The sequence below is a fragment of the Mytilus edulis genome, chromosome 5, assembly GCF_963676685.1.
Source record: "Mytilus edulis chromosome 5, xbMytEdul2.2, whole genome shotgun sequence".
Lineage (NCBI taxonomy): Eukaryota > Metazoa > Mollusca > Bivalvia > Mytilida > Mytilidae > Mytilus > Mytilus edulis.
In genome coordinates this window covers 42,422,587-42,448,814 of record NC_092348.1, presented here as the reverse complement: position 1 = coordinate 42,448,814, position 26,228 = coordinate 42,422,587, and the positions used below count along the sequence as shown (strand labels likewise).

General features: G+C 32.7%; 1 protein-coding gene and 1 long non-coding RNA gene across 2 annotated transcripts in view; one reads left to right on the top strand and one right to left on the bottom strand.

Moving 5' to 3' along the window:
• Window positions 1-116: 116 nt before the first annotated feature.
• Window positions 117-1,396, bottom strand: LOC139523712 (uncharacterized). Its single transcript, XR_011664673.1, has 3 exons — window positions 1,078-1,396; window positions 500-578; window positions 117-272 (listed from the first exon to the last, which is right to left on the bottom strand). It is a non-coding gene; the product is annotated as an uncharacterized lncRNA (long non-coding RNA).
• A 7,554-nt stretch (window positions 1,397-8,950) lies between these two features.
• Window positions 8,951-26,228, top strand: part of LOC139523711 (genetic suppressor element 1-like) — a 61,707-nt gene continuing 44,429 nt past the window's right edge. Inside the window, exons 1-2 of the mRNA XM_071317932.1 lie at window positions 8,951-11,400; window positions 12,029-12,107. Of these exons, the coding sequence (XP_071174033.1) occupies window positions 9,253-11,400; window positions 12,029-12,107 (2,227 nt within the window). The 5' untranslated portion in view covers window positions 8,951-9,252. The remainder of the gene's footprint in view (window positions 11,401-12,028; window positions 12,108-26,228) is intronic.

Genomic DNA, 26,228 nt, shown 5'->3' with positions numbered 1-26,228 from the left:
AGTCTAGAACTTTTGAAATGAAATTATTATTATACTAATTCTAGGATTAAAAACAAAATTACAATATATGAAACAAAGGAATTTATGTAATTGTTTATTTCCAGTTAATGATCATTTAACACAATCAAATATAAACTCATAAAATCATAAATTCATATCAACGTACATATACATAATATTGACCAATCAAAGCAATTTGAAAATGTCCTGTTTTCATTTTACAAGTCAATAAGACCTTCTCCTTTCTTAGTACCCAACTGCTGGTCACTGGCCTGAAAGATAGAAAAATATTGATAAGCAACTAAGTAGAATTAATCTAACAATATAAGTATACGAACTACAACACCAAAAAGTAAATGCATGATTTAAGATCCAGATAACAACATTAGAAGACGTCAATTGATGTTTTTAATATAAAACTTCTTTTCATGCTTAATATCATTCAATTGATCAAATATATATTGACATTTTTAAAATCAAATACACTTAAGATTCATACCTAGAAATATAGTAGCTACTGTGCATTATCTCCTCTTTCGGCATGTCAAGACAAATGATTTCCTCTGTACTTCTCTCATCTAGAATAAAACAATACATATCAATAAAAATATAAGAAAGCACAACTGCTTATAACTATTGAAGAAAAACAAGCATCTTTTTATTTATTTTGAGCAAATGTTGATTGTGCATTTAGGAACTGCTTACTAAAACAATGAACTCGATATGACACTGGTTTTGCGAATGATGCACTCGGCAGATTCCGCTTCCCTTCATGTTCCATTATAATCTGCCGAGGAGTACCAAATGAAAATTGTCCTCACAAACACTTTTCTAAGAATATATATAAAATAATAAGTGCTAGCTTGCATGATAGAACATTAAACAACTCTTATCTTTACACAAGATAGTTTGAACACTAAAAGCTCTTACAAGCACTTGTTTCGTGGGATGGTTCCCCCTTTTTCTTCTCCTGCATTGACTATACGGTAGTGTACTCGTAAATAATACTTGTAACTGTCAATAATCATTTAAAAATTGTAGTACAAAATAAAAATCAGTATAATTATAACTCCTTACCTTTCTGAAACAGTTAAGTTACTGTCAGTTATGATCAGAAGTAAACAGCGTGGCCTTTAACTTCGGGTTCTTTGTTTCTTCTTCCCGCTCAAAAATTAGCACGTGGTAGGCATGCCGTCTTCGGCCTAAATGTGTTGTAATTCTAAACGTGTTTAGGAAAGTGTCTAAATATTGAAAGTGCTTAGAATTTAAACACGTTTAGCTTCATATACTTGACGATGTAGCTAAACATGTTTAGCACAACAACATGTTTATTGCAAAGTGCTGAGAGCCAAAACATGTTTAGTGCGAAGTGCTGAGCGCCAAAACATGTTTAGTTTTTAATGCTTAGAAATTAAACACTTTCCTAAGCACATAAGTCTGGCAACACGTTTAAATTCTAAGCACTATTTTTACAGTGTTGTCAATCAAGAAATCAAACATCTTGATAATATCGGTTTCAGAGAATTTTTTGTTTGAATCAGAGTGATTCTTTACAAAGTATGATTTATCCCTCCCTAAGACAAGATACTTGTATCAACGTTGGCCATTCTTTTTTATGAAGCAAAGTAATACCAACTCTTTCAATTTGTCTTTTAGTTTGGAATGTGGAATACTTGTGTAAAGAGTAGAAAAGTCAAATGTTTTAATACTGTAATACAAGATGAAAGAGGGTTAGATTGTATGTATTATAAAACATGACCAATAATTGCACCCCTGTGTATCTATCTATCTATCTATCTATCTATACTATTAAACGAGAAGACCTCATTTTGTGTGTCGCTTCTCTTCATTCCACAATAAATCAATCATCAGGCCTCTGTGTCCTATAGGTAACTTGCATAGTCGCATTTGTCATCCATTCTTATGATTATTCAGTTTGAGATATTTTGGGAGAAAAACGACAAAAAAGGAGTCCGGATATGATTTCGTCATCAGACTGAATTTTAGTCATAGATAAGACTTCCGGTTGAAACATGCACAAATACAACCAATCGTATGATAGATAACAAAAATGAAAAATAAATAAGCCAATCAGAGCGTTCTCAATGTCATGGTGTTTAGATCGCAAGAACCACAACTATTATACCTCCTTATATGCTTATATGCTTATTGAGGACAATTATCAGTTTTCGCGTTTATCTACGATTATATTATTTCAATATATATAGAGACTCTTTGTATTCTGTCTACTGTTTTCTTTGAAATGTTAACGTTTACTATCTTAGGGGTCATACCAGTTGCATATATGGGCGTTTTTCAATAAAAGCGTTCCTTTCAGACCTAAAAAAAATTGAAATTCAACTAGTCTAAAATTTATTTTCAAGAGTTATTTTGAATACCTCTATTATAGACTTGTTTGTAAACAAAAAGTGCAATCTTAAATACTCTTTAAAATTATATTATTTCCATAATGTGTGTACTGTTTCGTAGGGGACAAAAACGAAACTGCTTCTAAACACACATATTTTTGCAATTTTAAATGTTTCCTATAGACATTCCAGTTTGTTTACTTTATATACTAGAAAATCTCATTTTTTTCTGAATTGGAGAACCATTTTTTATCGATAAAGATTAGACAGTACTTCACATATGAAGGTAAAACTCATGTTACGTAGTGGACATTTTGATGCGTTTCGTATTTGACAAAACCGTTTAGTAGTGGACAAAAAGTTTCGCAATCTAATTAAAATATAGATCTCCGATTTCGTTATACTACGTTACTACATATGATAGATCTCCGATTTCGTTATACTACGTTACTACATATGTAGTAACGTAGTATAACGAAATCGGAGATCTATATTTTAATTAGATTGAAAGTTTCGTAGTTGACATCAACCCTATTCTATGTTAATAAAAACATAATAAAACTTACATGTTACTAACCTTAGTTATTTGCTTTGCACGAATATAATTGAAAAAAGAGTAAAAAAAGATTGCATGGTAGTGGTAGTGTCCACTACGAAACGTTTTTCTCCCAAACTTGTTTCGTAGGGGACCGTTTCGTAGGGGACGTATTCACATGTTTTATTTTTTTCTCACAACCCCAATATTGCACTAGTAACAAGACTGACTGTATTCATCAAATCGTTATTAAGCTGTACACTGATATTTTTTTCATAATTTTAAAATCAGTTACTGAAGGAGATTTGACCCGTTTCGTAGTGGACATTTACAAAAATCGTATCACTCTGGTCCATTTGATGTGCTCAATTTTTCTTACCAACAGTTTAATTGCCGTTATAAAAGCATCACTTCTTTTGTAAGACCCTAATGTTTATATCTCTTGCAAACAAAAAATTACATTGATTTTATAAAACTGTTTATAAGCAAGTTTTAATGACTTCGTTTCGTAGTGGACATTGTGTTAGGGACACACCTTCTAAAATAAAAAATCCTATGTTAAAAGCTGTTGATTAAAATATGTTGGCTCTCAACATACTTTTGAATTAATAAAGAACTTATATTAAGTAAAATTAATATTTATTTCTACATTTTTTTACGATATTTGAGAGTATGAATGTTGAACAGGCTGTCTAGGGACATGCCATTTTGGTTGTTTTGGACCATTCAGGTTATTCTCTATTCTGTTTTGTTTGGCCAATGATTATTCTCTACTCTTTATTTGTGTTTGGTCTATTTTTCTCTATTATTTTTCGATTCTTTATTTCTTTTACTCATTAATTTTGCATTTTTCTCTATTATTCTCTTTTTCAACCAAATCCACCTTCACGAATAAATGTATATACTTGCGGTATGTTTACCAACTAAGCCATCGTCACATGATGATAGATCCCTTCATGGCGCCGACTCAGGATACTTGAAACATTTTGAAGCAGAGCTTTTACATGCGTCATTATTTTGGGAAATGACATTCTAAGGATAGATTAAGATTTAAAACAAAGAAAATGAGGAAATGACGTTCAAAATAGTATTAAGCCGAGTATAAATGTAATGTCACTATTTTTCTTACGATGACCTTAAAAGGTCGTTCATTATCAGTCCTTTCCCAATTTTCTTACAGTTCATAATATCATCAGCACTTTATAGACCAAATAATAAAAGAAAACAATTGTACTTATCTAATATATATATGGGAAATTTACTGTTTTTATCAAATTGACGAATTTATCATTCCATATTGGTATAGGATGGCAAGATGCAAACAAGAAAAATAACTTAGGTCTGGCTTAAAGCATCTTCCCCTCAAGTTTTATGGTGTCCCGCACTAAATTTGATAGGTACAAAGATTGGTTTTTTTTAAAGAATGAAACTGTAGAATTCTTATTTCAAATGGGATTTCAGATCGTAATTTTTACGGTGATGTTGTTTATAGAGAGCCTAACATTGGATACGACCCATGTAAACTCATTGATCATTTGAATAAACACAAATGTTAAAGATCATCAATTTCACACTGTAGAATCTTCGAATATTGTTTGTATCGTTATCAACATTGATTTTGTCTTCGATACATTGATATAGAGCTGATATATATATATATTCGACCTGGTGTAACTATAGATTAAAAGTTGTAAAATTCTTGTGCACAAGGTCGCGCTTTATGACATCTTTACTCTAAATCCGTTGGTTTGGAGCTTATGTATGCTTGTGTATGCTTGTGTTTTTAAGAACATGACTTACTAGTATTCATTAGTGGTAATTTGAGTCTTTTATCTTCATATTAATTCATGTTTTATGTGCTTCTTGCCATCAAATTAATCAAACCATTTACATATTTTTTGCCCAGAGTAGATTAGGGATGAGTGCTCATATTTTTTTCCAAATCCCTTCCACATTTTCTATTTGCTTGTTCCATGCCAGAATTCTATAATTCGGTGCATAGTTATCATTGTGTGTAGTCTGTAATTCGGTTCATAATTATCAATGTGTGTTGTCTGTAATTCGGTGCATAGTTATCATTGTGTGTTGTCTGTAATTCGGTTCATAATTATCATTGTGTGTTGTCTGTAATTCGGTGCATAGTTATCATTGTGTGTAGTCTGTAATTCGGTTCATAATTATCAATGTGTGTTGTCTGTAATTCGGTGCATAGTTATCATTGTGTGTTGTCTGTAATTCGGTTCATAATTATCATTGTGTGTTGTCTGCAATTCGGTGCATAGTCATCATTGTGTGTTGTCTGTAATTCGGTGCATAGTTATCATTGTGTGTTGTCTGTAATTCGGTGCATAGTTATCATTGTGTGTTGTCTGTAATTCGGTTCATAATTATCATTGTGTGTTGTCTGTAATTCGGTTCATAATTATCATTGTGTGTTGTCTGCAATTCGGTGCATAGTTATCATTGTGTGTTGTCTGCAATTCGGTGCATAGTTATCATTGTGTGTTGTCTGTAATTCGGTGCATAGTTATCATTGTGTGTTGTCTGTAATTCGGTGCATAGTTATCATTGTGTGTTGTCTGCAATTCGGTGCATAGTTATCATTGTGTGTTGTCTGCAATTCGGTGCATAGTTATCATTGTGTGTTGTCTGTAATTCGGTGCATAGTTATCATTGTGTGTTGTCTGTAATTCAGTGCATAATTATCATTGTGTGTTGTCTGTCGTAGTTGATTTTGTTTATAGTTTGTCAAAACTCAACACGTCGGTTTCCCTGTTTGATTCGTTTCAGAAGTCAATCAACTCTCTTGTGCTTACATGACGTGTAATGGTATATAATTCAAGAAGAATTTGCTATGTATGTTAAATAAAGATGTCATTATCATTCGAATATCTTCAATAGCCGGTACGGGGTAGGGGAGGTCATCCGATGTACTTTATAAATTCTTATGTTGTACTGTTATGACCACTGTCCCAGGTTAGAGGGAGGGTTGGGATCCCGCTAACATGTTTAACCCCGCCACATTCTGTATTTATGTGCCTGTCCCAAGTCAGGAACCTGTAATTCAATGGTTGTCGATTGTTTATGTGTTACATATTTGTTGTTCGTTCAATTTTTGCACATAAATTAGGCCGTTAGTTTTCTTGATTGAATTGATTTACATTGTCATTTCGGGGCCTGTTATAGCTGACTATGCGGTATGGGCTTTGCTCATTGTTGAAGGCCGTACGGTGACCTATAGTTTTTAATTTCTGTGTTATTTTGGTCTTCTGTGGAGAGTTGTCTCATTGGAAATCATACCACACCTTTTTTTATATACTGACCGGCAGGAACTGTTTTTATTGTCACTTGCATTTTTGTTAATTAATTTTACACATTATATGACAGAGCAATGAATTAAAACAAATGCCGTAGTTTTTTGTAATAAATACTCAACAGCGTATGGTGTTAACGTTAATTGGCATACTTTTTGTGTTATCTATTAAGTTCAATAATAGATTTTACATTTTAGATCTCGTATTTGAAAAATGTTATAATGGAGCAGATATCATATAAAAATGACAGACAAGCACATTGTGACGTATGCTGCAAACTACAGGGAATCTCTTAGAACTATCTATAGAAGGTATTCAAATCATGTCATAGCTGGGCCAAGGCCGTAGCTAGGGGTCTTTTAAATAGTGAGGCAAGATCCTTTCGCCGAGCGGAGCGAGGCGAAAACAATTGGCAGGGGGTCTGGGGGCGCTCAAGGCCCCCTTTAAGCTCTGGGGTAAATGGTGCAAAATCCTGCTATCTGGGCGTTTCCTGGGCCTATATTAGTGATACCGATCATATGGGTTTCATGTGCCATAAAAGAGATAAAACATTTTTTTTCTTGAGGGGGGAGGAGATATGGTTACTTATGTGTAAAATGAATAAATTGGAACCTCTTTATCTGGTAAATTATAAATGTGGTACTGTTTACAAATGCGCGGTTATGTGCATTTTTGTCATATGTAGATATTATCGGCGATAATGGCAAATAGAAAATCTGTCAGAGAAAAAAGATAAATAAAATAAAGACAAGACTTGTGGTCTTCCAAAAATCAAAATTTCACACATTTATAAGGGCAAATATTTCATTTAAGTGAAATCTTCTAGTCAAATGTCAGCTTTCCAATCCGTCTGTGTCCAGTTCTATCGAATCTTAATAGAATATCCTCCCGTGAAACATCCTTGTCCCTGTGAGTGTGAAGCATTGCCAGTCCACAAAGGCGTTCCTCACCCATTGTGGATCTTTCCCACGTTTTCAGTCTACGAAGTCCTGAAAAGGATCTTTCACAACAAACGCTGGTGACAGGCATTGTCAACAGTAGCACAAATATCCATCTGATATTTGGATAAAAGTCCTGATGTGCCTGTTTCAAAGAAAATTTGAGTGCACCTGGTAATTTGGCCTTAGGGATGTCAGAAAATTTAACCTTTCACCTTGTCACTTCTTGTTCCCATGTATTTACATCTGGCAGATCGGGCGGGGAATAAACTTGAAGCAATTCGTCTTGTATGGTATTATTATGATTTGCCAATTTTGATGGAACCAAGTTTTGGCCTAACATCATCTGACGTTGGTCATGTGGAAAACGTCTCTCCATCTCGGTACAAACATGGTATAAGAACGCAAAGTAGATAGTTGTCCTCCACAATTGTTCGGCTGAATCAACAGTTGGGTCATCTCTATGGACCTGTCTGCCTGTTCTGCGCCTGGGAGCAAGTGGAATCTCCTGCTTAGCAGCAATTGCCTGTGCTCTCTTATATATTTTCCTTTTTCTTTAAGTGTTCATCTGTTCTCAACTGTCTTAAGGTCTTTAATGTATTAGCTGCATATAGTCATATGCAAGAACCATATCACAATCTTTATTTTGAAGAGATTTCGTTAAAAAATTGAAGTAGCCGACAGAACAAATTGCGTTACGCGCAACGCCACAATAAACTCTGGATCATTTAGGAGTCGCCTATGTACACCTGCTTTGGATTTAGCTTCCCCTGAACTTTTATTTTCTATCTTTGAGACTGCATTTTGAATAGAACTGTAGTTAGTAATTAGGTTAGTCAAAGTATCCACATGAGCGCTCCAACGAGTTTCGCTTATCGGCTGAATTAATTTTTTCTTAGACTTTACTAATAGTTCAGCACTTTTATCTTCAATTTCATCCTCCTCATCTTCTTCTACGATGGCTTCTAATATTGTCTCATCAAAATGTTCTCCTAACTCTCCCTTTAATATATTCTTACGACTTGCTGAGGCGGATAAAAAGAATGTGAGTTGAACAACGCTGTCAAATAAATTTCTAATGGGGTTTACCGATTTGCAGCTTTGGGTAATAACTAAATTTAAGTTGTGTGATCGACAATGGACGTATGATGCCCTAAGACAAACTTCTTTGACGTGCGCCTGAACGCCTTGGACATCATTGTGACCGCTCATAACACTAGCTCCGTCATAGCCCTGGCCTCTTAATTTTGCTATGTCAAGATGGCACGATTGCATAAAAGATATGATTGTTTCAAACATTGATCTAGCATCGAAAGCCGCAAGTTCTACAAATCCTATAAATTCTTCTCGGATTTCATCTGATTCGTCATCTAAAAATCGTATACAAAGAGACACTCATGATAGATTAGAATTTTCGGGATATTCAGAATCAATTAATTTACCGGGCTATATACGATGATTACAGTCAAATGACGTACCCGTCGTCTTTTAGGATTAGTTTTGGTCATCGCTCATTATTTGGATATATAAATTTTTTTTTTTTAAACATCAATACCTTTTTAGTGAGGCATTTGCCTCACTTGCCTCAATGGATGCTACGGCCTAATGTTAATAACAGCTAATGTCTTCCTCTTGTACTGTGTAATATTAAGTACCGGTGCAACTATGAAATATCTTAATTAGGTATACCGTAAACATGGTAAAGATTTTATAGCTTTAAAAACCTATCCCTCTCAAAGCGCTTGTAATTGATAGACCGTGGTGGTTAGGTTTTCAGTTAGACCCTATAACCACGGCATTCTGGGTAAGACAGATGTTTTGACAATGGCGGCTAAAATGTTTGCAGTTCCCTCCAGCAGATTGCCTTTGTTCACAAAAACAATTCAAACTACAATGCACACTAATTTTAAGCTTTATGAATAACAATAACATAATTGAAACACAAGCAGAATATAAGTTTAAAGTTATTGTCCCGTTATAGTTACTGTAAAACAGGAACATGTCTCGCTACAAAAAGTGACAACTTTTACAAAAGTTATAAACAAAATATTGTGACATTGTTTTTTCAACTGACAGCTGAACTTATCATAATAAAAATGACCAGAAACATATGCTTTGTTTGTGGGAGTAGAGGTGCAGAGAATAAACTTCGTATAAAACCTTGTGACAATGAACCATATTTTCCTTTTCTGGAACACCATGATCCTCCAAAAGGTTCAAGCCTTCCAAGCAAAGATGGGATCGTTGACAGTTGCAGGGTTTGTACTGCTTTCTTATGTCAACAATGGGAAGCATATGAGCGTTCTCATACACCAGCAATTAAAAGATTGTATTGGTTGAAACGAGCAGATAATGGTCATTTTACTGGTGCAGAAATGAGGTTGCAGGGTGAATATATAGCTCAGATAATGGGTCTTCAGTATCAGCCAGGTGCCTTTGATGGTAGAACATCTCCTATAGATATTGGGAGAGAAAGTGGAATGAGAGAAGTGTCATCTACAATTAGACATGAAAGAAGATCTGCAGAAGTTCCAAAAGAAAAGAGACACAGCACCTCAACTCCACAACAAAAACCAACCCCAAGTTTACAACCTACAATGAATGTGCCTTTGTATAATTCAAACAACAGAAATCAAATGACCTCCCAGGGCCAAAGTGGTTTGAGTGATGGAGTTCTTGATTTGTCGGTTACTAAGAAAAATGAGAACTCGAAAGACTTTAATAAAAACCCTACTTTTCTTTGTTACCTATGTGCACATCAGACAAATTCGATTGAATGTAAAATAGTGAATTCTGTTAGACGATCTAACAGTGAACCATATTTCCCTGTTATACAAAGCCTACCTTGTATTCCAGGGGCAGTGCCTTTGAATGAATTAGGACAAGCAAGAGTTTGTGTGCCTTGTAAAAATTCATTGTTTCAACAATGGCAAGCATATGAAATGTCTGGTATACCTGCCCAGCACAGAAACTATAAAGTATATGAAAATCAAGAACTTAAAATGTTGAGAGCAAGTGCAGCGACACTACCTGGAATACAAATGCAACAAGACGATCTTTCTCCGGAAAAGCTTGAACATGTTTGTTACATATGTGGAAATGTTTATGCAGCAGACTTGATTAGATCCCTTTTCACTGCTCCATCAAATGAACCATCAATGGGGACTTTATTTTTCCCATTTGTCAGAGAATTGAGTAGACCTGCAGGTGCTGAGCCCCTGAGATCAGATGGTTCTGTTCTGGCTTGTAGAAATTGTTATGAAGCTTTGTATAAGCAGTGGCAACTTCAAGAAATGGAAAGAATACCACTTACACAGAGACAATATACATTATCCTTTCTTGGATCGAAAACTGATATGCTTGACAGTTCTTTCAGAATGAAGCAAATGAAGGAAGAACCTGTGCAGAAAATTACTACTGCAAGAGAGACAAAATCACCAAAACCAGACTTAATCAAACCATTAAATATTCAAATCTCTGAAAACACTTCTGAAGACACAAACACTTTGTTGGCATCTCAAGGATTGTTAGCAATTGCTTCGTCTGGGTCTTCTGCTCAAGATGATGTCCTAATACCAAAATCCAAGTCTCCATTTAGGGCAAACAAAAGTCCAGCAATAGAAACAATTGCGAAAACAGTACCTCATCCATTACAGCAGGCAACAACTATCCCAAAGAAAATATGTTTTTTATGTGGAGAAAAATGTCGCTTATCCAAAGCCCATGTGTTGTGCTCATATCCTACACGACATGAAGCTAAAACATTGAACAATCAAACTGTTCCATTTTTTCCATTTTTAGCCAACAGGGAACCAGCACCAAAAGGTGAGCCAATGACAGAAGATGGAACTGTTATTTCCTGTGATGTTTGCTTTCATATTTTAATCCAACAATGGAATGACTATGAGGAAAACAAAACTGGAGATTCAAACAGATGGCTTAGGAAATACAATTTGCCTGATTTTGTTTGTTGCTTATGTTCAAAGTGGATGAAACATAAGAACATACAGCTTCTCAGTTGTAAAACATTTCCTTTTCTCAAAGATATCAAGCCATCCAATACAGCTCCAACAATAGAGGATGGTTATACTGTAGGGGTGTGCAAAGCATGTGCTCTCGGTTTGAATCACCAGAATGCTGAATATGAAAGAATGGGTGTGCCTTATGAGCTAAGGAAATTTAACTGGACCACATCACAAGCAGATACTGGAGAAAACAGAGAGGATGATTACAGTGGGGATGAGGTATTTTAAAAATAAGTCTTTCAATCTGTTTGTTTCATATCATGCCAAATAAAAAAATATATTGGACACGTATATGCATTTTCAACACAAATAACCAAAAGTAGAACTTCACTAGAAGGCAGCATATATACTTTTACAGTCTCTATCAACACATGTTTGTACAATATATATGTTATTGTTAAGCTCTTAATTCTTCTTAATCTAAATAGTTGTTAGTAAATCAAATCCATGTAAACAGAAACTATGAAAAAATGCATACACAACATATTTGGGGTTTACATGTACATGTATGTGTGTCTGACGCATACACTTAATATAGATTACTATGCCGTTTTGGTTTTACTAATTGTGGAAGGCCTAGTCTCGTACAAAGCAGGGCTCATATATATTTATACTACATTGTACTTGTAATTTACAACTGAATGTTCAGCAGTTCACTTTAATTCACTCTAAACTCACACAAGTTATTTTTAACCATCAACTTGTATTGTATTGTATTTGATTGATTATTTGTTGATAAATGACAGGGCTTATCCAGTGTTGAAAATAACCATGTCTCCATTTGGTTGTCAAATTAAAAAAAAAATCTACTTAATCAATGATTTAAACTTCTTTTTTGTTTTATCAGGATTCCAACAAAATAACGGAACAAGAACAGAGAGAAGATACTAGAGAATCATTTCAGGAAGACTCAGAAGATGTAACAGGTAAATAGGATAGAAACAATTTAATTTATATTTCAGCAATTCTGAAAGACTACCGGGCCAATTATAAAGAAAGTACTGTAGTTGGGTCATGCATATATATGACATGTATGAGCCCTTTTATTAATAAGATAATCATCTTGATCTACAGTTGTATATAATAGGTGCTATATATAATAGGTAAAAAAGTGTATGACATAACACATGCCACAAATACAGTAATTAGTCACACATTTTCTTCAGGTTTTCTGTTCACATTTTTAAGTATGACCTATTTTGTGCTTAAATTGATAGTTTGTTACATAAAAATAAGGACTAAACAACAGAATATGCTCAATACCCATTCAGAAAAAAAGAATAATTGTAGCATTTTGTAAATGTACAAATTTCCACATGAGTGAATCATGACTGCTCATTTTACATTTTGGGTTTAGTGGTCATGTGACCTTCTTATCATGCTTTTTTGTACTACCAAATTCCACAAAGATTGAGTCATATTAACTAAAAAATCTCTCAAACATGATATTGTTAACATTGTCAATTTAACATGTTTTAGTGCAGAACATTTTTTCTTCTTCTGAATTTCATGTCTTAGTTAGAATTTTAATGGCATTTAAAGGTATACAATTTATTTCAAGAAAAATATTTAACATATTAGATATTTGAGTGGTAATGGATGGATAAGAATATATTTAAGTCAGATGCTTATAAGGCCAGACTTTTTTTATTATCTGTTTAACGAGATCCGCCGACTCCACCTTTCCCGATTTTAGAATAAAAATAAAAGTAGTGCTTCTTACTTTTATTATTATTTTTCCCGCCGACTGTTACGAAATCCTCAGAAAAAAATAAAATGTGTTGTTCACGATACTCGCTTTCAGTCAATTTCGTTATCGGTAATATTTAATTTTTACCAAGTCAATGAAACAGTTATTTTCATTTAAAAGTAAAGAAATTCAAGGCATAAACGATATATTTTCTTTTAAAAGATTTTTAAGCTGGTGGCATGCTTTTCATACTTGTTTAGTTGTTACACGAGAGCGTACATCAAATCATTCTAACTTTCGGCAAAATCAGTTATTACTTCATCAGAACTTGATGAAATTAGCCTAAAGTAAACTTGTCATCCATGTATTGCATTAGAAACGTCATATTCCTTTCCAAATAGCGTATCAAACATCGTTTATTTTTGTAAATTTTTCTTTGTCCGACATTTAAATTTGTAGAACTACGGATCGGAATCGGGATTTCATCGGAAACGGACCAGCTATGACCGAAATCCGGATTCTTGAGATAATGACTACAGACGCATAAATGGCACTGCTGACAGACAAAAATTGATCCCAAAAGGGAAAATTACGCATTCCACACGCATTAACATACTTTTGGTTAGATCTTCTTGATTAATGTATATATGTTTCCATGTATAAGCATTGTTTCAATTAATAGGTTAAAGTTGCTTAACTCTGAGACTATTACACCAGACACATATATACACATGTGTATATATATGTCTCTGCATACACTAAGAGGTTCCTGACTGGGTGACTGGTATATACATATATAGTGTATATGCAGCGAGGTTGATATATTTGAGTGGTGCCATGAATCTATATTAGTGGAAATACAGAATCAAAACATAGTTTTTATGTTTATATTAATAGAAGGGTTAACCAGAGACATATATAAACTATATGTATTTATATTTCTCTGGGTTAATATACTGGTCTATTCTCGTTTCATTGTTCTTGTATTTTGATAAATTCTAAAAAAAAAAAAAAAAAAAAAAAAGTCACTTGTAATGGTTTTATTTTTATTTTTAGTGTCGACTGGACTAATTTTGCACTTTTATTTTTTTTTTTATTTCGCCCCCTCGACCCTAATTTTTTACAAATTTTCTTGTTAAACAGATAAAATAAAAAGTCTGACCTAAGGCTATGATTTGCATACATGTATGTACATTTGTGTTAGAGTTAGAGTTATTGCCCTTAAATGACAAATTTGAGCATATTTCCCTTGAAATGTCATTTTGTTGGCAAGATTGATGCATACCCATGATTGGAGTTTTTGATCCAGTTACCATTTACAAAATTGCATAAAATATTTTAAGAAAATAGATGCAGATGCAAGCTGTTTTGAAAGTGATGTGTTTTTTGCATCCAAAGTCAGTGCACAGAAACTGTAAATAATTTGAAATCCAACTAGCTGAACTTTTTCTTCAGTCCTGATGAAAATTGCAAGCTAAATTGGATTTAAGCATTACGAGATGACATGAATTTTAACAGATATTTAGTTGAAGCAGATTCCTGATGAAAAGGTACCATAATGTTTTGCCTTATCAGGATGAGTCTCAATGATATTACCTATTTGAATAAAGATTGCATGAATGCAATTAAAATCCGATGGTACCGACTTGATATCTATATATCTTTCAAGGTTTATCACTCTCTTTGAGATACACAAAATATAGTGCATTGATCAAAACATTCTATACATCCCATTCATGAACATTTGCAGAAATTTATTTATGAAATAAACACTCATACATTCAAGTCACAAAATGATGTTGAACTTGTCAAGAAAATAACAACTTTTGCAAGCTGCAGCAATCTAATATCTGTTTTAAAAATATCAATGATGTCATTGTTAAAGTCATCTTCAAAAATTGAAGTTATCTTCCTTTGTCCAGAATTGTAGTTGTATCAACTAAAACCAATGCTTATACAAGGCAATATTTTAACTTCCCACTGATAAATCAAAGCAATTTTTACACTTCAGTGATTATTACAAGCACTTTCAATAAATCAAGAAGGAGGATGCCAGGCTTTGATATTGTCTGTCTACCTTAAATACTGCCTTATCAGTTCAATTTATGATATACATCTATGAAAAGTAAATAATTATGTATACTGCTGACTAGAAATTAATGAAATATTCTAGCACCTTATGAGAATCTCTGCACATGATGATAAATGGTGAAAATCTGATAAGTAGTTTGGGAATTTTTTATCATGTGTTTTGACCTCAAATCAGGAAGGTTTTATTAACATTTTTTGTTGTTTAAATGTAACCAACCTATATGATAATTGTGTTTTTCTCTCCAATTTCATTTGTTAATATCGGGGTAATCAATTTGTAACATTATTGATATCTGTTTATTTTAAAGATATTAGTTGAAAGAATAATTGAGAATAATTTGTTTTTGGTTTTGTTTTTCACTGTTGATTGTTGACAGCTCATGAATAAAGCTTTATGATTTAATCTTTCCTTCTAGTACAAAGAAAAAATTAAAACAATGTAGTTTTAGTCTCTCCCTCTCTTTTATTTGTATTTATTGTGCATTGGTTAAGAAATATAAGAAAGAAATATACATTTATTACAAACTGATTAGATGAAAATTTAATGTAATAATTACAATAATTTATATAGCTATATATTTCCTAAAGTTTAAGTGCTGTCAATATGACAGTATTTAACCAAAGCAATGTCGAAAAAGAGGCATGCAAGTTTGAACATACATCTTTGTCTGTTACCAGTTCAGATTTGAGTTACTGCCCTTTGATCATAAAATGTTCTACTATTAAATGATAATTTGATTTATGACTCCCTTTTACACCAATTATGACCTTACTTATATGTTAAAAGGAATTATGTTGTTTAGTTATACAATGAAGGTTATTTGGATAAAAGGTTATTAATTTCTTCTCATTATGAATAAAAAGAGATATTGCTAGCTGAGCCTTGAATGTCTGCTAATATTTTAAATGTTCCTTATTAAATAATTAGAGGTTTAAAAGGTTATGTATGCAAGTATCGATTCTTGAACTTAGAAAAAAAAGTAATTATAATGATTTAAATTTTATAGAATTTCATGGGTTAAAATCAAAGCTTTTCAGAAGATCAGCTATAACAACAGTACTTTTAAAAGTTAAAAAAAATCTGTAAAAGTGGGTGGCTAATTTTGAAATAGATTTTTGAATCACATTGTTCTATGGTTGAGGTTGTCAAAGTCAAAGTTATTTTTGTGGGATGGGTGGGTGTGAATGAATAGAACAACCACTCTACTTTTCAAGGTTGGATATGTTAAGATCTCTATAGCTAGTGCTGAAGGTTTATAATTTGTTTTATACTTTTACAATAATTTTCTTACTGTTCACATACATTAATATTTTGTTTTGTTTGAGTCTTTGTAGGAGGTTGATATTCTCATCCTGAAAATAATGCCAAATTAGATTTTTGACCTTAATTTCACAGTTCACTGAACTTAAAAAATAATACTGCAAGTTGGGCATCCATGTTATATGGACACATTCTTTCTATTGAGTTATGAAGCAGAAGCATTATAACTTTAAATTCAATGTGTTTTATTATCTGTTCATATTTGGAAATGACCAAATGGTGTATGTGGATAGGACTAAATTCACTAATATATAAATGAGTAGTACATGGTAATGATACTCTGAAATAAGGATCGGTCGAAATGAATGACTACTTTTTGTGATCAAACTTTGCTTCTAAGTCATAATTAATGTTAAGGTAGCACAATACAAAGATTTTTCATCCCCAATCAGACATCTTTAAACTGATGTAGTTCCACTCATCTTTCTTTAAATTTTATAAATGAGGTACCAAAAGAAAGAAGAAAGATTAATCTTTCAAATTGTGATAATTTCATTATGACATAATTATTACATAATTAATTGTTATGTAATAAGTTGCCATATTGTGATGTCCATACTTGAATGAATTTAGCTTCTTTGTTATTCATAGCATCCCAAAATATTTTATAGATTCTTGCACAACACAGTTTTACCTCCAAAACAGTGTCTCAGATTTTTCCTATTGCATTTCATTCTCTCATAAATCTTCAATGAAGTTTGCAACATCAATTCATAAGAGACCTCTAAATTCAATTGGGTATAAAATTTGTTCTATTGATGTTTTTAGAAATCTGAGACACAGTTTTGGAGGTCAAACTGTGTTGTACAAGAATCTACAAAATATTTTCCATACTACAAAGGGATGGTTTAGGGGGGGGGGGGGGGGTGGGATTATGGTTCAAATCTTAAAGCAGCTAGAAAATTTAAAAGCAGTGAAGGGGAGGTAATCCAATGAATTTTTTTTTTGAGGGGATTAATATTTAACACCATAGTGTATTGCTCAATAGCAAAAAAAATAAAATATTTTAAGTTCATTAGACCACTTTTATTCTGTGTCAGAAACCTATAATGTGTCAACTATTTAATCACAGTCCAAATTCAGAGCTGTATCAAGCTTAAACGTTGTGTCCATACTTGCACCAAGTGATCAGGTTTCGACCCCTACGGTGGTATAAAGCTGCACCCTACGGAGCATCTGGTTCATGGTAATTTCAATCAATCTATTTATGCTTTTCTAAATATTTTTAATGACATTAAAATTAGATTTAAGCAACAGTTTTCTCCCCTTGACCAATTGATTTCCTGTCATCAAGTTATGACAAAAGAATCATCAGTAATTTTGACAAACAGTGTGTTTATACTTTCCCATGTGGAATAAAAGATAGATGGAATTTATTTTTCCAATCAATAATTGGCACCTCGACCCCATCCTTATTCTGACAAGCACACACAACCTCTGACCTTAGCATGTCTTAATCACATTGAAACTAGTGGCAGTAAATTTCCTTGATGCCCCAAGGCAATAACACATTATCTTCAAATAATTACCCTCTGTTAGATTATCATATTGATTTATTTTAACCTAGTAGCTTCCTATCTAAATATTATCAAATAACAAGCCAACAAAAGATTTTTCTCACTTTGTATTGCTCAATAATATTGCCGATCTTAATGTCGCATTCAGTACGGTAACAAAAGCATATTTTATTGAGTCTGTTTATTGTTATTCAATAAAAAAAAATTTGATTTAAAGCTCAAATATCCAAACAACAGTGGGTAAAAATCTAAATATATTCCGATTGTAAATAAATGTAATGATTTGTTTGGATTGAAGGTAGTTATCAAGCAAACGTTATTAATTGATGGGTCGTGAAAAGGAAAAATTTTGTACAGATAATGTAGGGATTTTAATCTTGTCAAGGTTGGGTAATCAAATTAGCCATAAACTATTGCTATGATCAATAAATGATTGCTTTATGAAACTTGTCATTTACATATACTCCTCTGGGAAAATAAAATTAAGATGTGTTTTGATTAGCGTAGGGTGATAAATAATAATTTATATCTAGCGGATCAGTAGTTGGGAATTCTGCCCTTTAATGTTCAATTTTAATATCCCTAAAAACACCAATAAAAGAATTGATTTTTATTTCAACTCTTTGGGAAATGATGTTATTTCCGAAAGCCTATTTCCAAATGAATGACACTCCAGTTGTTTAATGGCAGGATTAACTATAAATAAAATACTAGCTAACCTTTTATGACTTCTTTCAACAAAAACATCACGTTTCATTGTACTGAATACAATATGGGTATTTGTGCTTGTTTGTTTTCTTATTGCAACTTTATGTTATTTTTGTGTATTTTTGTTACAAAGACATTTTTCTGCTTACTGTACTATTTGATAAATATTCTGTGATTGATGACAAGGCCAATGGTTATATTGTTCAGTGTTCTTCCATTTATTGTTTAACTTTCACCAAACTAGATTTGTTTTAAGAAAAATGCTTGTTTCAATAAACTTCTTGCTTTTTATCGTAATTTTTATCAACCTTGTTTTTCACCAGACTTTTTTGTAGGACATGTATTCCTGTCCAAAGGGGGTAGGGGAGAGACCAATATGGCCCTATATTGCTTCAATTTCAAATTAGTTTTTAATGACCATTATGATAATGTATCATTGTTAAAACAACAACTATATAGGAACTATGACTTTGTTGAAATCTGCATACTGGTAACTTTAATGGCATCTTTTAAAATTAGCATTAATTTCTATTTTCAACTTCAACTTCATGAAAATAGGCCCATTTCCATGGGTTTTTATAAAACAATATAAATTTATAAAATATTGATAATATAAATAGAATGAAGTGCAATATCATTTTGCAGAAACAAGTTCTGTAATGATTAAACACTTAAGTTTGTCTGACCTTGCGCTCAGTTTTTCTAGGCCTAAAAATGCTTAAATCATAAGTTCACTTTTAAAACTCTGTTTTTGGCTTGTTTGGAGTATAAAAGTCAATACTTTATAAGAAAGCTGGACAGAAATAAGTCAACATCTAGGTTCTATTTATAAGTAAACAACTCTTTTACACCTGCAGTAGCAGTTGTAGGCAAAAGACTGGGTTCCTCTGAAGGACCTTATGAGAAATACATTCAGTTTATTTTAAAGTATATTTACAACTTATGATGAAAGTTGAGCTTCAGCTTATATTTACAGAATTATAGTATAACTAATCGCCGTATTTGAATATCAAAAATAAGACAACGCGTGACCGAACGACGCATGGATTAAACGAGTGCGCAGCACGAGTTTAATCCATAGCGGCGTTCGGTCACAAGTTGTTTTATTTTTGATATTCAAATACGGCGATTAGTTATACTTCTTATTACATTGTCAAATGTCTTTTTTTTATGAAATTAATGAAGAAAATGTAAGAAACTATGTTTTTCCTACGCATTCCTAATTTGTTTTGATCCGACGTTATCAACGTCTTGACAACGCCTATTGTTGTATGACGTCAGAGAGTGAAATAACCACGTTTATTTCACATGTGAAATTATCGGTTTTATCTAACTGGGAAATCAATGTAATTCATTGCAACCAATGTAATAAGACAGTTTAATTCAAAACATGATGCATTTACTATAAAAGAAATGTCATGAATATTTTTTTTCAATAGAGAAATTGTACAGTGTTTATTTTTGCTGGAATATTTGTTCCAAAGGAAGTGATACCTTAAACATTTAACTGTTCAGTAAGTCCATGCTACATGATTAAAGAACTTGATTTGTAATAAGATTTCTTCAATATTTGTTGAACAAACACTGGTTCATTATATGTCACCATCTTATCTCTGAAGACTGAGAAGTGTAAATTAAATACATTGACGTTTAATTATTTTATTTCTTCTCCTCCAAAGATATCATATAAACTGATTATACATCACAATGCCAGTCAGTAAGAAAAGGAGATTGTTTAAAGGGAATGCGAAGGTGTTGATGTGTTTTTTCCGTGTTAATCTTTTAAAGAAAATCAATAGGATCTTTCCTTAACAATTGTTCGTCTTAACTTAATTGACGATCATGTTATTACCGATTACCATTGTTTGATTCTACTTAAAAGTTTTCAGTACATCTACGAGGGAGAAAAGATCAAACTCTCGCCATTTTAGCCAAACGTAATAGAACTTTGATTGAATCAATTCCTAGTGTCTTGCGTTCTCCATTTCACTTCCGTGTTTTTAATAGTGTAATGGTTTTAACTTGTACTAATGAGTTAAGTCGTGTTTTGTCCTCTACATAAGCAATTCAAAATGAAATTGCAGCAACATTAAAATGCTTCATTTGGTTACCATGACAACATGGCACCTGAACCTGAAAAGCTTTAAAAATTATCAATAAACAGCCACTTGCTGGCAAATTTGAACATGATAAGTGCTGTTTCTTCCTTCATTAAGCACATCACTAATTATTGAACATTGCGGATATTAATGTTGTTAGTCTGTGAATAAGCCAGTTTGAGGGAAGTTATAGGTGAAAATGACTTGTGTTACAATTGGATTGCTGAGAGAATTAAATAAAAAAACCTATTACAACATGACTGATTTAAAAAAAGCAATTTTATTTCGTTTCTCAAAAGAGATGGGGTTCTTAATATTAGTTGAGAAGATGAATTGATAATAAATGGTTTAGAAATTTCATTGATTTGCTAATAAATGTTTACACAACAGTTAGCATGTTTGATAATGGTATAATTCTATAAGTGATTCCCGGGTTGTGATTCAAGCTTATATTTGTACAACATTAGCTTCAGGCTTGACTAAATGCCACTGTAATTCTTATTTTATCCTTCCTAATAAAATGATTTACAGAGTAATCTAATATAGAAATGAGTAACTCAATGCAACACTTTTTTATGTATCAAAATTGTTTAAGCTTTAACACTATTGACAGATTGGTATTAGCTTTTATAATGAAACCGGCTGAAAGTGAAGACTATGTAAAGGGGAAAACCTTTTTAGTCTGAACTCTTTGGTTAGGTTTTAAAACTTATATTTGGTCAACATTAGCTTCAGGCTTGACTAAAAGCCACTGTACATTTAATTCTTGTTTTTAATCTATCCTAATAAAATGATTTGCAGAGCAATATGGTAGAGAGAAAAATAACTTCTAGCAATCCTTTTTTGTTGTCTTGAGTTTGTTGTAGCAAACTTCTTTAAAGCTTTTATTACTGTTAAAGTACCAGTATTGCCAGATTGGTATAAGTTTACAAAATGACACCTGCATTGGCTTAACCCTCTGTGAAGTGGAAACCTTTCTTACCTGAACACTATCTGGACAATCAGTGAATATTTTTGTTATTCAACTTGCCAACCAACATCCTGTCTTTTCTGAACAAAATATTGTCCCAAGGGTGTTTGCTTCAGTCAATATATGAATAAGGAGATTGGATAATGTTCAATTCAGACAACTATCTCTAAAGTAAAAAGTTTTGAAAAATTTACAGATCGGTGTATTACCATCAGAAATGCCCAAAACCAAATAGAATCGTTTTTATTTTGCTTACCTAAGTTTATTTTTTATAACAGAAAGTAAGTTTTTCCTATGTAGTCCTTGATCAGAGGGAACATAAACAGTAAACCTGTCTAAAGGAATCTCCTTAAGCAGTTCTAAATTAGCCTGTGTAATCTGAAAGTATTTCCCCCTCCACACTGGTCATATCCATACAGAATCACCAGTCCTTTCCTGTCTTATATAAACCAATTCATCAGTTCTTCTTCTGTTTACATGAGTTTCACTGTATTAGGTCTTTTATATGTGGTCTAAGGTCAATTTGAAATATTATTAAGAATGGAAACTGGGAATGTGTCAAAGAGAGAAATGTAATGATAACAAAAGAGCAAACCAAAGCTACCAGTTGGTCTTCAGTGGGTCTACAATGCAGAATGTAAATTCAGCCTGTTTTTGGAGAATAGTTTTGGCTGTGGGATAGTGATTGCTCAGATGTCTGACCAAAAAGTTTCCAAAAGAAAGCCTTCTGTCTTTAGATAATTTGAGATAATGAGGGTCAAAAGGAAGTATTTACCAGTTGATTAGATGTCTTGCTGTAATACAACACAATATATCTAGCACTATTAAAGGGGCACTAGCTACGAGATATATAAAAAATCTAAAGTTTGATTTTTTTCTGTTCAATCAATAATGAAAGTGAAATAGTGAAATAACAATTCGCTTTTTGCAGCCAAAAAGGTTCAATTTTGTCAAATTACGCTAAGAACCATTGATAATTAGGAATTCACTTGCAAGTGAATGAGTTGACCTCTTTAAATCCGTATTCATGTGAACTTCAATTTAACCCCTAGCTGGAGATTGACAACGCATGCATTGTACATGTACTGGGTATTTAAAGAAAAAGAATGTCAACAATGAAAGTGAAACTACGGTAAATCATTTGATTACTAATTGGATGCACATAAATCATTCTTATACAGTTAAAAACAATGAGAAACATCTATTTTTAATATATAAAATAAAATCAAACAGACCTATAAAAATCCAATTGCACGTGTTGATTTAATCTATTCACATCTTTATTTATGTTTACATCGCTTATATGGTCATCTGAGGTCAAATCGATAGGTAATTAGATGGCGTCTGGACTAAAATACACACGAAACAACCTATATATTATCTACCCCATGCTCTCTAAACTGTTTATTTTAGACTTTTGATAGTTTGGATAAATGTTTTACATTGTTATAAATCAAATATGAGAATTTGAGTCAAATCGGTGACCATGAATTTGACGGCTAGTGCCCCTTTAAGATTGTGAGGGAAGCTGTTTAAAAGAATGTCAATTGCTGAAATCAAAAGTTCCCACCTTGATATGAAAAAGTTTAGATTGAAGAAGCTGACAAATTTTTAAACTGCTTTTGAGGCAATGGAATAGAATTTGGTTTACTGATAGTAAAGAAATTAGGGGAAGAACATTATTATACGCTGCAAATACAACATATGAAATTGTGGAATGTGACAAATAAACAACAACCTGACCATAAAACAGACAACAGCAGAAGGCCACCAATGGGGCTTCAATGCTGCGAGAAACTCCCCCACCTGGACGTGTCCTTTTGCTGGCCCCTAAACAAACATGTCGTTACAATTCTGTCAATTTTGAAATAATGAAATCTAATATAACTTTTATTATGCTGGAGTTAATTAAGTTACTAACATATTATGTGACCAATACTTTGCATACTTGATTGTTGTCGAGCCTGCAACTTTTGTTGCAGAAAGCTCGACATAGGGATAGTGATCCGGCAGCGGCGGCGGCTATGTTAGCTAACTTCTTAAAAGCTTTATATTTTAGAAGGTGGAAGACCTGGATGCTTCATACTTTGTATATAGATGCCTCATGTTACAAAGTTTCCGTCAGTCACATGTCCAATGACCTTGACCTCATTTTCATGGTTCAGTGTCCACTTGAAAAAAAAGTTCAGATTTTTTGTAATGTTGAATTCTCTCTTATTATAAGCAATAGGATAACTATATTTGATATGTGCGTACCTTGCAAGGTCCTCATGTCTGTCAGACAGTTTTTATTTGACCTCAACCTCATTTCATGGATCAGTGAACAAGGTTAAGTTTTGGTGGTCAAGTCCATATCTCAGATACTATAAGCAATAGGGCTAGTATATTCAGTGTATGGAAGGACTGTAAGGTGTACATGTCCAACTGGCAGGTGTCATCTGACCTTGACCTCATTTTCATGGTTCAGTGGTTATAGTTAAATTTTTGTGTTTTGGTCTGTTTTTCTCATACTATATGCAATAGGTCTACTATATTTGTTGTATAGAATGATTGTAAGGTGTACATGTCTAGCAGGCAGATGTCATGTGACCTTGACCTCATTTTCATGGTTCAGTGGTCAAAGTTAAGTTTATGAGTTTTGGTCTTTTTATCTAATACTATATCCCATAGGTCAACTATATTTGGTGAATGGAAATATTTTATGATCTTTATGTCAGTTGCACAGGTTTTATTTGACAGTGACCTCATTTTCACAGTTCATTGCACAGTGTTAAGTTTTTGTGTTTTGGTCTATTTTTCTTAAACTATAAGTAATAGGTCAACTATATATGTTGTAGAGAAGCATTGTTAGCTGTACAGGTCTACCTGGCATGGTTCATCTGACCTTGACCTCATTTTCAAGGTTCATTGGTCTATGTTTAGTTATCTTGGTTAATGTTCTGTTTGTGTGATAGTTGTAATAAAGCTTAGCTTTATACTTAGGACTATCAACATAATATCAATGATTAGTAAAGAAGGCGAGACATTTCAGCGTGTGCACTCTTGTTTATATATAGCACCATGTCAAGTGGAAATTATTTGGTGCATACTCAGAATGAGATCAGAATAACAATTAATACAATAAGTAAGTTCTACAAGGTAGCCTGAGCAGCTACAAAAGCTTCTTTGGCCTTCTTTATGATACCCCTTAGGTTAAAAGGCCATGTAAATTTTGGGTTTGAGCAATTTTTAAAGGTCAGAGGTCCTTGTTTAATAAGAAGTCAGGTCATTAGGTCACAGTTCAGAATGAGGTATTTGTCCACATTCTTTTTAAAAAAAAATATTTGACTGATAAATGCACAGCAACATGTGAGTGTATGTCAAAACCTTAACTTATAATGCCTTATTACTGCAGATTCATTTATTTACGTGGATTGAAGAAAACTGGCATTTTGGTGCGATAGTTGATTTCTTGGTTGTGCCATTCTCTGCATACAAAATCCATAGAAAATTAATAATTCATTGAACATTTAAAAAGAGCTTGTTATGAGTTTACATCACAACTGAAAATTTGGTGAAAAATTAGTAATTGCTTCTCAAATTAGTATTTCAAATGGTCAAATACTTAAACTTTATTATAAATTACCGGTACATGTATATGCTATGCTAGGTTGGACTTTTAAAGCTACCCTGTAGGGTATTGGGCCTGATTATCATATGATATGAACATTTTGTAAATTGTCTTCTTATAGGAGTTACAGGAATTATAAATTCTGTCCCTTCATTTTATAATTGGGTCAAATTCAATAATATAGGCTTTATGTGACCAATCTTTAAGACTGCATGACTCCCCTTTAAGTTTAAGTTGCAAAAGTTTAGGAACTTCTTAGGGTTTAAGTATGTCAATTTCTACCTGTTATATTATGATAGAAAAAAGGAAAATAATATTGTGCACTAGGCACCAATATATAAAATATTTTAATTTACTTCAATGTTTCATTACTTCATTCTGGCTTGAACCCTATGTACATGTAAAGCAGTTCTTTGAAATTCTTAAAACTTTGCCCTAACTTTTCTACGCTGTGCTATACTGTCTCATTCTGAACCTGTTTTAAATGTTTACCATACATGTTATACAAACATTTATAAAATCTTATGCAAGTTATAGTGCTAAAAAAACATGTGAGCTTACTGACATTTTATTAATTGCATAAAAACGTATGACTTATCAATAAGCTTGTCTTTTCTTTGTGAAATACATACTGATATTTTAAATACATTGTCGACATCTGCTTGTTACCGACTGCTCTTATGAAATTCATTTCATTTTTGTAGTGATCATATTTTTGGATGAGTTCATTGTATAGTTTAATTCAGGGTAGGATAGGACGATAGAAATACTGACATAGGTGTCAATGGGGGTCATATCTTTTATAGATATTGTATAGACGAGTTATATTGATATCGTAATCGCTTAAAGGTAATGCTTTAGTATTCATACTCAAGGTTTATCAACACTGTTGCACCTTTTGAAGCTTGAGTGCTCCCGCTTTGTTGCAAGCTATCGTGAAGCTCACTAGTCCGTTAACGTGATTACTAGCTTTTACATCAATTAGAAAAGAATAACAGATGATATGATACCTCGCTACGGAATGTGTTTCATCCAGCATAC